The 13,281-nt window shown below is 46.6% G+C and overlaps 1 protein-coding gene across 1 annotated transcript in view; it reads left to right on the top strand.

Moving 5' to 3' along the window:
• The first annotated feature begins 1,034 nt into the window (after positions 1-1,034).
• SLC5A1 (solute carrier family 5 member 1) overlaps positions 1,035-13,281 on the top strand; it is a 66,771-nt gene continuing 54,524 nt past the window's right edge. The window contains exons 1-2 of the mRNA XM_001505283.3: positions 1,035-1,143; positions 5,504-5,575. Of these exons, the coding sequence (XP_001505333.2) occupies positions 1,126-1,143; positions 5,504-5,575 (90 nt within the window). The 5' untranslated portion in view covers positions 1,035-1,125. The remainder of the gene's footprint in view (positions 1,144-5,503; positions 5,576-13,281) is intronic.

The following is a 13,281-nucleotide window of genomic DNA, read 5'->3' as shown; positions in this document are numbered from 1 at the left end:
GAGCCCCGGGAGGGCACTGTGCCGGGTGTGAGGTGTCACTCCCTTCCCGGAGCCCCTCCCCTGCCGACCTGGGCGCCGCCCCCAGCCTCAGCCCCCAGCCCAGCCCCTGATTTACCTCCCAGCCCCACTCCCAGCCTCAGCCCCCAGCCCCACACCTACCTCCTAACCCCACCCCCAGCCCCTGACCTACCTCCTAGCCCCAGCCTCAGCCCCAGTCCCTGACCTACTTCCCAGCCCCACTCCCAGCCTCAGCCCCCAGTCCCAGCCCCTGACCTACCTGCTAGCCCCATCCTCAGCTCCCGACCTAGCTCCCAGCCCCTAACCTTCCTCCCAGCCTGACCTACTTCCCAGCCCCATCCTCAGGCCCCAGCCCCCAACCTAGCCCCCAGCCTCAGCCCCCAGGTCCACCCCTAGCCTCAACCCCCAGCCCCGGCCCCTGACCTAGCCCCCAGTCCCACCCCCATCCTCAGCTCCCAGCCCCTGACCCAGCCTCAGGCCCCACCCCCCAGCCCCTGACCTAGCCCCCAGCCCCTGACTTACCTCCTAGCCCTAACCCTAGCTCCCAGTCCCAGCCCCAGCCCTACCTCCCAGCCTGACCTACCTCCCAGCCCTATCCTCAGCCCCCGGCCCCAGCCCTCAGGTCCACCCCTAGCCTCAACCCCCAGCCCCTGACCTAGCCTCCGGCCCCAGCTCCATCCTCAGCTCCCAGCCCCTGACCTAGCCCCTAGGCCCAGCCCCCGACCTAGCCCCCAGGCCCACCCCCAGCCTCAGGCTCCAGCCCCAGCCCCTGCCCCAAGTCCCCAGCCTCAGCCCCAGCTCCACCCCCAGCCCTGCCCCTGCCCCAGCCCCGCCCAGTCCCTGCCCCTGCCCCAGCCCCACCCCCGGCAAAGTCCCTGCCCCTGCCCCAGCCCCAGTCGGATCCCTAGCCCCAGCCCCGCTGCGGGCTGATGATTAACCGGTGGGGTGGGTGGGCGAGCTATATGTAGGGAGGGAGCGGGGCGGGCCGGGACAGAAGGCGCCACCATGGACCTGACGACCCCCCAGCCGCCCCCGCCCCTCCAGCCCTACGACCGCATCAAAAACCCCGCCGACATCGCTGTCATCGTCATCTACTTCGTCGTCGTCATGGCCGTCGGGCTCTGGGTACGGGACGGGACGGGACGGGACGGACCAGGGGGATGGACGGAGCCCAGGGCTGGGGGACAGGACACCTGGCTTCTAGCCTCCCCCCATCCCCTCCACTTCCCTGCAGGTGGACAGGTCTTTTGCCCCGCTGTACTTTCCCAACGGCCGAGCAGTTATGATCGCAGCATTTCTTAAGCCCCTGCTATGCGCCAAGCACTGTCCTAAGCGCTGGCGGGGAGGGGAGGGGGGGTAAATCAAATAAACAGATGGTGGTATTTGCTAAGCGCTGGGGGATAAAAAGTGATCAGGTTGTCCCACGTAGGGCTCACAGTTTTAATCCCCATTTTACAGATGAGGTAACTGAGGCCCAGGCAATAATAATGTTGGTATTTGTTAAGCGCTGACTAAGTGCAGAGCACTGTTCTAAGCGCTGGGGGAGATACAGGGTCATCAGGTTGTCCCACGTGAGGCTCACAGTCTTCACCCCCATTTTATAGATGAGGTAACTGAGGTACAGAGAAATGAAGTGACTTGCCCCCAGTCACACAGCTGACAAGGGGCAGAGTCGGAATTCGAACCCATGACGTCTGACTTCCAAGCCCGGGCTCTTTCCACTGAGCCACGCTGCTTCTCTAGACATAAGGTCATCAGGTGGTCCCACGGGGGGCTCCCAGCCTTCATCCCCATTGTAGGGATGAGGGGGCTGAGGCCCAGAGAAATGAAGTGAGTTGGCTCCGGGTCACACAGCTGACAAGTGATGATGATAGTATTTGTTAAGCGCTTACTATGTGCAGAGCACTGTTCTAAGCGCTGGGGTAGATACAGGGTCTTCAGGTTGTCCCACGTGAGGCTCACAGTTAATCCCCATTTTACAGATGAGGGAACTGAGGCACAGAGAAGTGGCGGAGGCGGGATTAGAACCCAGGTCCTCTGACTCCCTAGCCCGGGCTCTTGCCACTAGGTCAGGCTACCGGTCTGCACACAGTAAACTCTCGATAAAATACGTCTGAATCGAACTGAATCGAATTTTAACTTCTCCGTGTGCCTCGGTTTTCTCAGGGGGAAAATGGTTTTTAAAAGCCCCTTACTTAGACGGAGAACCCCATGTGGGACGGGGACTGTGTCTATCCCGACTTATGATTATTATTAATCGTATTGAGCGCTTTCTGTGTGCAAAGCACTGTACTGAGCGCCTGGGAGAGAGTACATCGGAACGATCTGGGCTTGGCCCAGAATAAGCGTTTAACAAGTTCCACTATTATTAAGGGGCCTGGGGGCAGAAAGGGAGGTGGGGGCTCCGGGCTGAGAGGGGAACGCATTCATTCAATCGTATTTATTGAGTGCTTACTGCGTGCAGAGCACTGTACTAAGCGTTTGGGAAAATACAATACAGCAATAAAGTGAGACAATCTGCCCACAACGAGCTCACAGTCCGGAGTAGGGGGTTAAGGGGTGTGTGGGGGGGAAATAGGCATCAGTACCAGAAAACAGACATCAATATAAATTAAAATGCAGATATATATCATAATATGTATATATATATAATATCATCTATATGTGTTTTGGGCGGGGAGAGGGAAAAAGAGCCAAGATGATGCAGGAGGGGGCGGGAGATGAGGAAAAGGGGGCTTAGTCTGGGAAGACTGAGCCGGGCCCGTGGAGGTAATTTCCTGTCGTGTAAGAGCGATGCGGAAAGCCTGTCTTTCCCAACCAGCCGTCCAGTATCCCGCTTTCCACTGAGCGCTGGGAATCCCGGTTCTACAGGCTGGACCGAGGGGCGAAGGAAGGATCCTTTAGTTCCAATTCTTCACACCACTGGAAAAAAATCAGATGGAGCCGCCATGGAAAGTCCAGGGCCTTGACTGTCATCAGTCAGTCGTAACAGTGTAACAGTATTTATTGAGCGCTTACCTGGTGCAGAGCACTGTATTAAGCGTTTCCTGCCCACAACGAGCTGGAGGCCAGCGTGGAGAGTCTCCTGGAAGAGCAGCGTGGCTCTAACCATTTGGAACCGGGGAACACACCTAACCAGAGAAACTCGTTCTCAGAGAACGGTGACTTTTAAAACTCCCTTGAAACAGAATCTGGCACACCCAGTGACAGAACGTGAGTTCTTAAGACGATACCCAAAATATTACTGGCAGGACGATGATTGTGAAAGGAGTGAATTTTTATTTAGTGGAGTACTGGAAAGTTAACTCTTCCACAACCACTGCCAAAGCGGAATGCTCCAACCTATAGAGCGGCTGCATTTTTTAGGTAAAATAATCATGTCTGGATCTATCCTTTCCCACAGCTCATTCTCTCTCCCCTCCCCACAAATTGTCCTGTGCCAAAATATACCTTCCTCACTGGCCGCAGCCCTCGCCCACTGGTCACTTCTGACTTTCCAGAATTACCGAGTGCCCCTTACCTATATTCAGTACCCTGTGCCCTCAGCTGCGTTTTATGACTTTGATAGTGATGAAGTCGCAGTGCTATTTTTGGGGGGTAGACAAGACAAGCAGGGCAGTACCTTTTATATACTGACATCCAAATACTGATGCCCCCCACACCAAAGGCAGAGCATGCTGTTGCACATACTGTATTCTTCAGAGTTTGCAGTGGTTTTCAAAATATTTTTGCTGGGAAATGTTGTCCTAATGCTTGATACTAAATCACCCTTCCCAAAATTGACCTCCTAATTCCGGTTACAGTCCTTATTTAGGAGGAAACAACGCCACTCCTTCTTTGAATTGACTTATGTTATTAACATATTTCATAAACCATTATCCCCATTAATTGGCACAGAGAAAAGCAGTGTGGCCTAATGGAAAGAGCATAAGACTAAGAGTAAGGAGATGAGTTCTAATGCTGTTTCTGCCTCTTGCATCCTGTGTGACCTCGGGGAAATCACTTAATTTCTCTGTGCTTCAGTTTCTTTATCTGGAAATTGAGGATTAAATACCCATTCCGTCTCCTCCTTAGATTTTGAGGTCATTTGGAACAGGGAGTGTGTCTGATCTGATTGTATTGTATCTCCCTCAGCGTTTAGCACAGTGCTTGGCCCATAATAATACTTTGACAAAGATGATGATTATAATAAGAACAATAATAACCAGAATCTGGTGTTAGGATTTAAATTTAGCTTCTCCCTTAAATCAGTCCCTTTAAATCCTTGATCATTTTATTACTCCAGATTCTCTCTTGTTCGCAACCTTGTTTTTGTCAGAGGAATGCTTGTATGACCAGGCACCGTCTTAGATGCCATTCCAAGTAATATTGGCTATTTTTATAGCCTCATAATCAATTAATCAATTAATTATATTTATTGAGTGCTTATTGTGTGTAGAGCCCTCTACACAGCATTTGGGAGAGAACAAAATAGCAGAGTTAGTAGACATGTTCCCTACTCACAATTAAGTACAAATCAAAATAATAATAATAAGAAACATTTTTTTATATAGCTCTTTCATTTTTCCAAAACACTTTCACATGAATGATCTCATTTTATTCTCAAAACATCTTTATGATATGTGGAGAGGCTGAATTACAATCCCCATTTTTAGATGAGAAAACCGAGGCTCAGAGAGGTTAATTTACTTGCTGAAGGTCCCACAGGAAGCCTGAGTATAGCCGGAACTGGAACCTGACTCTCCTGACTCCCAGCCCTCTGTTCTTTCTACTTACCCCTCCTTTTTTTCTGATCCTGATTTTCCTTTGAGTTTTTACTTCTTGTATTGAATTTCATTTTATTTTTCACCCAGGATTCCAACTTGCTTATGTCCCTTTGTTTAATTTTTCTCTTGATTTGTGTCAGGAAAATCTTTTTCAGGGACATACCCCTTCATTAATGAAGTTATTAGATCATTTCTTACTTAATTGAGCAACTGCTTCTTCTAATTTCTGGTCAAACACCTTCCTCCCAGGACTGCTAGTCACCACCTCCTTTTGTCCACAGCTTTTTAGCCAGTTTGCCCTCGAGTGATGGTATGAATGCCATTCTGAGTACGTTCTGTAAACACACTCTCCAGAGAGATACTGCAAAGGGATTTCCCACAAGTTCAAACTGTCCCCAGTTTTCCTTTTATCCAGTAATATTTTAATTAAAAAACCCCACATATTCACATGCCTAGGTTTATTTGAAACAACCCAACAAAACTTATTGTTTATTATGAAAAATCTTCTAATAAAGTTTACTGTATAGTATAGTTTTAGGACCTCTGAATTTAGGATCAGCATATGCTTGTCAGGGACAGACCTGGAGGAAGGTTCTTTGGTCAGCCTTCAATCATGGTCAAAGGAAATCTGAACTGTCTGCCCACTGACTTAGGTTGGCTGTCAGATTGTCTTTAGTTCTGTGTGCTTATAAAATTTTTAACTGATCATTTCTCCTTAGGCCATGCTGTCGACCAATCGGGGAACAGTTGGAGGCTTCTTCCTGGCTGGCAGGAGTATGGTGTGGTGGCCGGTGAGTGTATCTCAGAGCCATTTTGACCAAACATGATATTCCCCCTCTGTAGCTGTGAAATCAGGTATGTTGTTCAGTTTATTGCTCCCTTAAGAACTGGACAACTACTTTTCAATCTTCTGTGGAACTTGTCACTACAGAATTCTATATCTGCTGGTGCCCCAGCTTCTTGTATCTTCTTGTTGTTTTTTAGTGTGCCTTCAAATTCTTTGCACACAGAAAGTTGAACACATATGGGCTGTGGTGGGGGGGGGGGAGGGGAAACTCACACTTTCTAAGATAAGAAAACAGTAGAGAATTGCAGAAATGGGTTGTTTGCCATCCCTCACCAGATGTCTTCCTCTCCCCAACTTGACATCAGTAAACCTCAGGAAGCTACACCACCTTAAAGGACATGCAATTTAAGGCAAACATCACAACCTCCCCACTTGCCACACCTCCCAATAACCTCACAAATGATGAGAATAAAGAATGAAGAATAACTAGGATAAGACAAGAGCTTGGACCAGAATGATGATGATCATTAAATCAATTAATGGTATTTATTGAGCGTTTACTAGGTGTAGCACATTGTACTGAGTGCTTGGGAGAGTATAATACAACAGAGTTAGCAGACATGTCCCCTACCCTCAGTGAGCTTGGAGTCTAGAGGCAGGAGAGACTTCCACATGACTTCCATGGGATATCGTTCAGCCAGTGTCTTTTCTCATTATTATTAAGACACGAATGGAATTAACTTTGCCTCACCAAGTTTTAGAGAGAGAGAGACATATACCACTGTCAGTGACAAGAGTAGCCTAGTGGAAAGAGCACAGTCAGAGGACCTGGGTTCTAATTCCGTCTCTGTTACTTGTCTGCTGAGTGATCTCGAGCGAGACTTGTCTGCTGAGCGATCTTGAGCGAGTCACTTAATTTCTCTGTGCCTCAATTACCTCATCTGTAAAATGGGGATTAAATCCTACTCCCTCCAATTTATACTGGGAGTTCCATGTGGGAAAGAGACTGTGTCCAACTTTAGTACAGTGTCTGGAACATAATAATAATCAATTAGTCATATTGATTGGGAGATTACTGTGTGCAGAGCACTGTACTAAGTGTTTGAGAGAGTAGAACAAAAAAAAATTGGTAGACATGTTCCCTGCCCACAACAAGCTTATATTGCTTAACAAGTATGACTAAAAAACCCAAAAAACCTGGAAACTTGCAATGTTCATCTAGGTACACTCACATGCAAAGATACACAATCATCAAAGCTGATGGCCCAGGTTGGAGTGATGGAGCTGGGACAAAACAGGCAAGAAGAGAAAAACTGAAGCCAACTGTTTCAGTCCTCTAGATTGTAAGCTCCTTATGAGCTGGGAACATGTCTTCCAACTCTGTCGTATTCTCAATCAATCAGTAGCATATATTGAGCACTATCTATGTGCAGAGCAGTGCACTAAACACTTGGGAGAATACAGTACAACAGCGGAAACATCCTCTGCCCAAACTGAGCTGACAATCTAGAGGGGGGAGACAGACATTAGTCTAAATAAATAATTTACAATATATAATTGAAATATATATACATAAGAGCTGTGGGTTTGAGGTGGGGGGGTTAACTATCTCTCCCAAGAGCTTAGTACGGTGTTCGGCACACAGTAAATGCTCAATAAATACCACTGATTGATTCTGCTGCCTTTGTTCTACTCCTCATTGAACTCCTGGCAGCCACCATTAAAACCAACTTAGTCAAAAATTGGAGGTTGAGCCTTGGTTCATTTGGGAATCTGGTAGGCGGGCAGGAAGGGGAATGCTGTTCCTTGGCTTATCATAGCATGTTCCCTCTGAGCTGGTGCCAGTGGAATTTGGCCAAGAAGGAAGAAAGGGAATATGTGCAGAGCTTGCACTTTTTTCTACGTCAGGTCCCCCTCCAGTCATGTCCTTTGTACCTCAGGGCTGACTTACTGAGATAGTGATACTATTCCACTTTTAATTATAGAGAGAGATAATTAGAAGTGAGTCCTGCCTCCCTATCAGCCTGCAACAGGTGCCGAACCAAGAGCCCACTTCTTTGCAGAACCCTGGATTTTCCTGGGAGTGTTGGTTTCCACATTAACTCAGAAATGCTCTTTGCGTCTTCTCATTTGAGTGAATAAGCTCTGTTCCTCTATTCTCCATTCATCTTCATTAGCAGCGGATTTCACAGACTATTATCTTTTGGAAGAGTTTTGGGAGAGGGGATTCTTTCAGCATTCCACCTCGATTTTTTTTGGTAGATTGTTTGCCTTGTTTCAAAACACCCGTTATGCCAATGTCTTCTTTATTAATTCCTTTACAGAACTCCTAAAATGATTTTTGGATTGGTTCAATGTCCAGTTAATGGTCATAAAACCATTTAGTTTACAGTCTTGAGACACTCTTTACTGACCTTGGGACCTTGTAGTATTCCTGCTAAATTACTCAGCTCTTCCTGGTATGGTCCAGGAAAACCGCTATCAGCCTTTACCACCTAGCTCAAAATACAGCAGGGAATATTTTATTCAGTGATCTCAGGCTTTTAATAATAATAATAATGATAATAATAATGGTATTTGGTAAGTGTTTACTATGTGCAAAGCGCTGATCTAAATGCAGGGGGAATACAAGGTGATCAGGTTGTCCCACATGAGGCTCACAGTCTTAATCCCCATTTTACAGATGAGGTAACTGAAGCACAGAGAAGTTAAATGAGTTGCCCAAAGTCACACAGCTGACAATCGGTGGAGCTGGGATTAGAACCCATGACCTCTGACTCCTAAGCCCATGTTCTTTCCACTGAGCCATGCTGCTTTTGAAGATAACACTCCTGTTGATGAGATCCGGCCCATGTACGTGGGTGTGGTAGCGCGTGAAGGACATTCTCTTCCGTATTTGTGCACATGTAGTTTCTTGCTGAGCTGATGCGTTTGATCTATGCTGCGCTTTCCTCTGTTTTGAAGGCACCCTGATCTTCACAAAGCCTCTTGGAGCAGTATAATAATAATAATAGTTAATAATTATGGTATTTGTTAAGCGCTTACTATGTGCCAAGCACTGTTCTCAGCACTGGTGTGGATACAAGGTTTTCAGGTTGTCCCACGTGGGGCTCACAGTCTTAATGCCCATTTTACAGATGAGGTGACTGAGGCACAGAGAAGTTAAGTAGCTTGCCCAAAGTCACACAGCAGACATGTGGCGGAGCTGTGATTAGAACCCATGTCCTCTGCCTCCCAAGCCCGTGCTCTTTCCACTAAGCCATGCTCCTTCTCAGTACCTCAGAGCAGGTATGCAGCTGGGACTTCATTTTTGGAAATTTTGTCCATTTGATGCTGGATAATGTTTGTAGGTGATGCTGTTGAAACTGCTCAAGAAGTTCGAGGTACCTTTTGTAGTACGTGCAGGTTTCGCAGACACAGACGATGTTGGACACCCCTACATTTTATAGACTTTTAACTTGGGATAAAGTTTGATGTCCAGATGCTGCCTAAAACTACCCCCTTCTCTAAACCAAGACGGTCTGTTTGACATTGTTTTGTACATAGTTGGATTGTGTACTGCCTAGAGAGTGGAGTTTAGTGTCAGCATTAAGTTCTGGGGTGCTAATGAATATCTTTGATTGTCTCTCAGGTGCAGAGGACACAACTCTAGGTTTTTCAAGCTTATTTATTGCCATTGTTCTTGTCTGTCTGTCTCCCCCCATTAGACTGTAAGCCCGTCAGAGGGCAGGGACTGTCTCTATCTGTTACCGATTTGTACATTCCAAGTCCTTAGTACAGTGCTCTGCACATAGTAAGCGCTCAATAAATACTATTGAATGAATGAATTTACAGTCCATGATGTATCCGCAAAGTGACTCGATCATGATATTTACTGAGCACCTAGTGAGTGGAAAATACTGTACTAAGCATAAATGCTTGAAAGCAGACACAATTCCCTGCCCTCAGGTTGCTTGCAAGGTAACTGGGGAGACAAAACGGGATTAGACATGTTACACAGCTCTGTTCTACTCTGATGGTGAGAGGAAAGTCATCAGAAAGGATGCCGTCAACCCTGACTGGGCTGACAATCATTATTGTGAAACTTAATAATTTTAATGAACTAATAATAATGATAATTGTGGTATTTATTAAGCACATACTGTGCGCCAAGCACTATACTAAGCACTGGGGTAGATACGATTGAATCGGATCAGACAAGGTCCCTATCTCACATAGAACTCAGTCTGAATAGGATGAAACTTCCCAAGATAATCACATTTGCTTATCAGTTGCCAGAACACTGGTCTGTTGATGTTTTCAAATGCTTTTGCAAGGTCTAGGAAAATTATCAAAAGGTGTTGGTGTTGCTCTCTGATTTTTCCTAAATCTGCACTCCTGCAAAACCCCTGTCTTTTGGTCTGGAACCACACCGTGATTCAGGTAGTGCATTGGCAACTCCTCCATTAGACTGTTGGTCTTTGAGAGCAGGGATTGTGTCTTTTACTTATCAATCAATCAATCATATTTACTGAGGCTTGTGTTGTACACTCCCAAGTGTTTAGTGCAGTGCTCTGTACAGAAAGGAGCTCAATAAATAGTGCCGATAGATCGATGGTTGACTGTATTTGGCCTCTCCACAGGATTCCGGCTAGAATCTTGCCATCAGTGGAAAGCCATGATGGGGTTTCCGCAGGCAGCCATCTCGGATGGTGATCACGGGGGCATCTTTTGAAGTCCTGTGGTGTTTTAGGGGGTTGACATGCAGAGGAAGAGGCTGGGAAGATGTCTTAAAATCAAGTCCCTTCTTAGCTTTACCAGTTCTCATGGCTTTGTGAGAGTAACATCCTCAAATGTTAGAGTGAAGGGCATACGCTTACATTCTGGCCAGTTCTCTCAGCTTTGTAGGATTTCTGTAGAAGGCACATTCAGAGCGGTTACTACCTCAGGAGGTTTCCCTCCTTATCTGTGATGTGTTAGCTTCTTTAGTCATGAATAAAAGTCATTGCTTTGGTGACAGCCTGTTTAGCTTTGGATCGCTTCAGTTTTGGCATCCATCACTAATTCACTGCGAAGGTTCCTAAGCTTGACCTGCCGATCACATTTACCAGTTCTTGGAGGTTCTTCTTTGTTTTTATCAGGAAGAGCTGCAAAGTACTGATGCATTTCTTGTATGAGTGTAAAGATTTTTCAAAATTCTGAGTTGTCCTTAGTGAAGCAGTTTTAGCGGGGTTTTCTTGCCAAACTTGCACTCTTGATGGTTGTCTAGTGTTCTTCATGGGGCTTGGACTGCAACTGTTTAGATACTTTTTGAGCCTTTTACTATTCCTAATGTTTTCTGAGGGAAGGGGTGAAGGGAATGGATAGAACTTCTGAGGAGTAAGGGGTGGGAGGTGAGAAAACGGCAGAAAAGAGAGACCCAACAGGCGCTGGGAAGCAGTGTGGCTTAGTGGAAAGGGGAAGCAGCGTGGCTTAGTGGAAAGAGCCTGGGCTTCGGAGTCAGAGGTCATGGGTTTGACTCCCGGCTCTGCCACTTGTCAGCTGTGTGACTGTGGGCAAGTCACTTAACTTCTCTGTGCCTCAGTTACCTCATTTGTAAAATGGGGATTAACTGTGAGCCTCACGTGGGACGACCTTATTACCCTGTATCGCCCCCAGCGCTTAGAACAGTGCTTGGCACATAGAAAGCGCTTAAAAAATACCAACATTATTACCTCCAGAGATAATAAAAATAATGATGGTATTTGTTAAGTGCTTACTTTCTGCCAGGCACTGCACTAAGCACTGGAGTGGATATAAGCAAATCGGGTTGGAGACAGTCCCTGTCCTAAGTGGGGCTCACAGTCTCAATTCCCATTTAACAGATGTAACTGAGGCAAGGAGAAGCGTAATGACTTGCCCAAGGTCACAGCAGACAAGTGGCAGAGTTAGATTAGAATCCATGACCTTCTGACTCCCAGGCCCATGCTCTATTCACTACACCATGCTGCTTCCAGAGAATCATGATGCCAGAGAATCATAAATGCAGTCAGAAACTTCCCATCCAGAAATTGCCCCGTGGGATCCACAAATTCCCAATGACAGGGTCAGCGTGATGGAGGGTGAGGCAAAAAGAAGAGGAACACAACAGGTAGATTTGGAGTTGAGAGAGAAAGAGCCAAAGATCGTCCGAGAGCCAGGCAGAAGGGAGTAGCCCCAGAAATTGAGACAGAGACAGGCTCTAAGACCAAAAAGGGACAGAGACAAGTCAGAGCTACACAAGCAGAGACAAAGACAGAGACTCACCTGTTCTTCCTTTTCTGTCAGTTTCTGGGTCTAATAATAATAGTAATAATAATAATTATGGTATTTGTTAAGCGCTTACTATGTGCAGAGCACTGTTCTAAGCACTGGGGGAGATACAGGGTAATCAGATTGTCCCTCGTGGGGCTCACATTTTTTAATCCCCATTTTTACAGATGAGGTAACTGAGGCACAGAGAAGTGACTTGCCCAAGGTCACACAGCAGACAAGTGGCGGAGCCAGGATTAGAACCCAAGACCTCTGACGCCCAAGCCCGTGCTCTTTCCACTAAGCCACTTTGCTTCTCTAGGACAGGTTGGTCCAATGCTATCCAAGGGTAGGGAGAGAGGGTGACAGGCACATCACTATTTATAGGGGAATGAGGTGGGTTTCCTACCCCTTGATGAGAGGAGGCCAGGTTGTCCATGCTGAAGGGAGCAGGGTCGACCCCTGGCCTAAGGAATGGGCTCAGATTGCTGCCATCTCTTGGGGGGATCCAGGGCCTCAATCTCCCCAGTCAGCAGCAAGGGGAGGGGCACAGGTAAAAATTGTGGATTCAAAGTAGATGATTTTACCCTAACAATCCCAATCCACTGGGGCAATCACTACTTTCTCCTCTCATCAATTATATTTATTAATAATTGTGGTATTTGTTAAGCACTTACTGTGTGCTAGGCACTGTACTAAGTATTAGGGTGGATGCAAGCAAATTGGGTTGGACACAGTCCCTGTCCGATGTGGGGCTCACAGTCTCAATCCCCATTTTACAGATGGAGTAAAGTGTTGCCCAGAGAAGTGAAGTGACTTGCTCAAGGTCACACAGCAGACAAGCGGCAGAGCCGTGATGAAAACCCATGACTTGCTGACTTCCAGGCCCTTGCTCTATTCACTAAGCCATGCTGCTCACTTACTGTGCACAGAGCACTGTGCTAAGCTCTGGGGAGAGTATGCCACACGTAATTGGTAGCCATATTCCCTGCCCAAAGGGAGCTTACAGTCTAGAGGAGGAAGCCACCAACTTGGCTCCTCTGAATGACTTCTTATTCATATATTTATTCAAATCTCCTTGAACTAACCAATATTTTCTGCCTGCACAACTTGCTGTGGTTCCTGTGGCTAATTTCATGAGTTACCTTCTGCCGTGTGAAAAAATCTTTTTTTGTATGACTTGAAGCTACTCAAAAACTGAATGGGATGACAAAAACATTCTTAAAAGCAACGGATGGAAACTTTCTGATCTCACCTTTGATCCCTTCCGTGGAAGATTATGAGGTGAGGTTAGATACTGACATTAGGTGGAGTTTAGGGATTCTCTGGGTGGTTTTTTTTACAGGGCTTTAGTTAAGGACTCTTCCGCCTTGGTTTACTTTTCCTGACGATGAGATAAAATAAACAACTCACTCACTGCTTATTTGACTAAGAATTACTCAAGCTCCTTTAACTGAGCAA

This window comes from Ornithorhynchus anatinus, chromosome 2 (genome assembly GCF_004115215.2).
Source record: "Ornithorhynchus anatinus isolate Pmale09 chromosome 2, mOrnAna1.pri.v4, whole genome shotgun sequence".
NCBI lineage: Eukaryota > Metazoa > Chordata > Mammalia > Monotremata > Ornithorhynchidae > Ornithorhynchus > Ornithorhynchus anatinus.
Note: the sequence above shows the minus strand (reverse complement) of the source record. Positions and strands in the feature narration are given on the sequence as shown.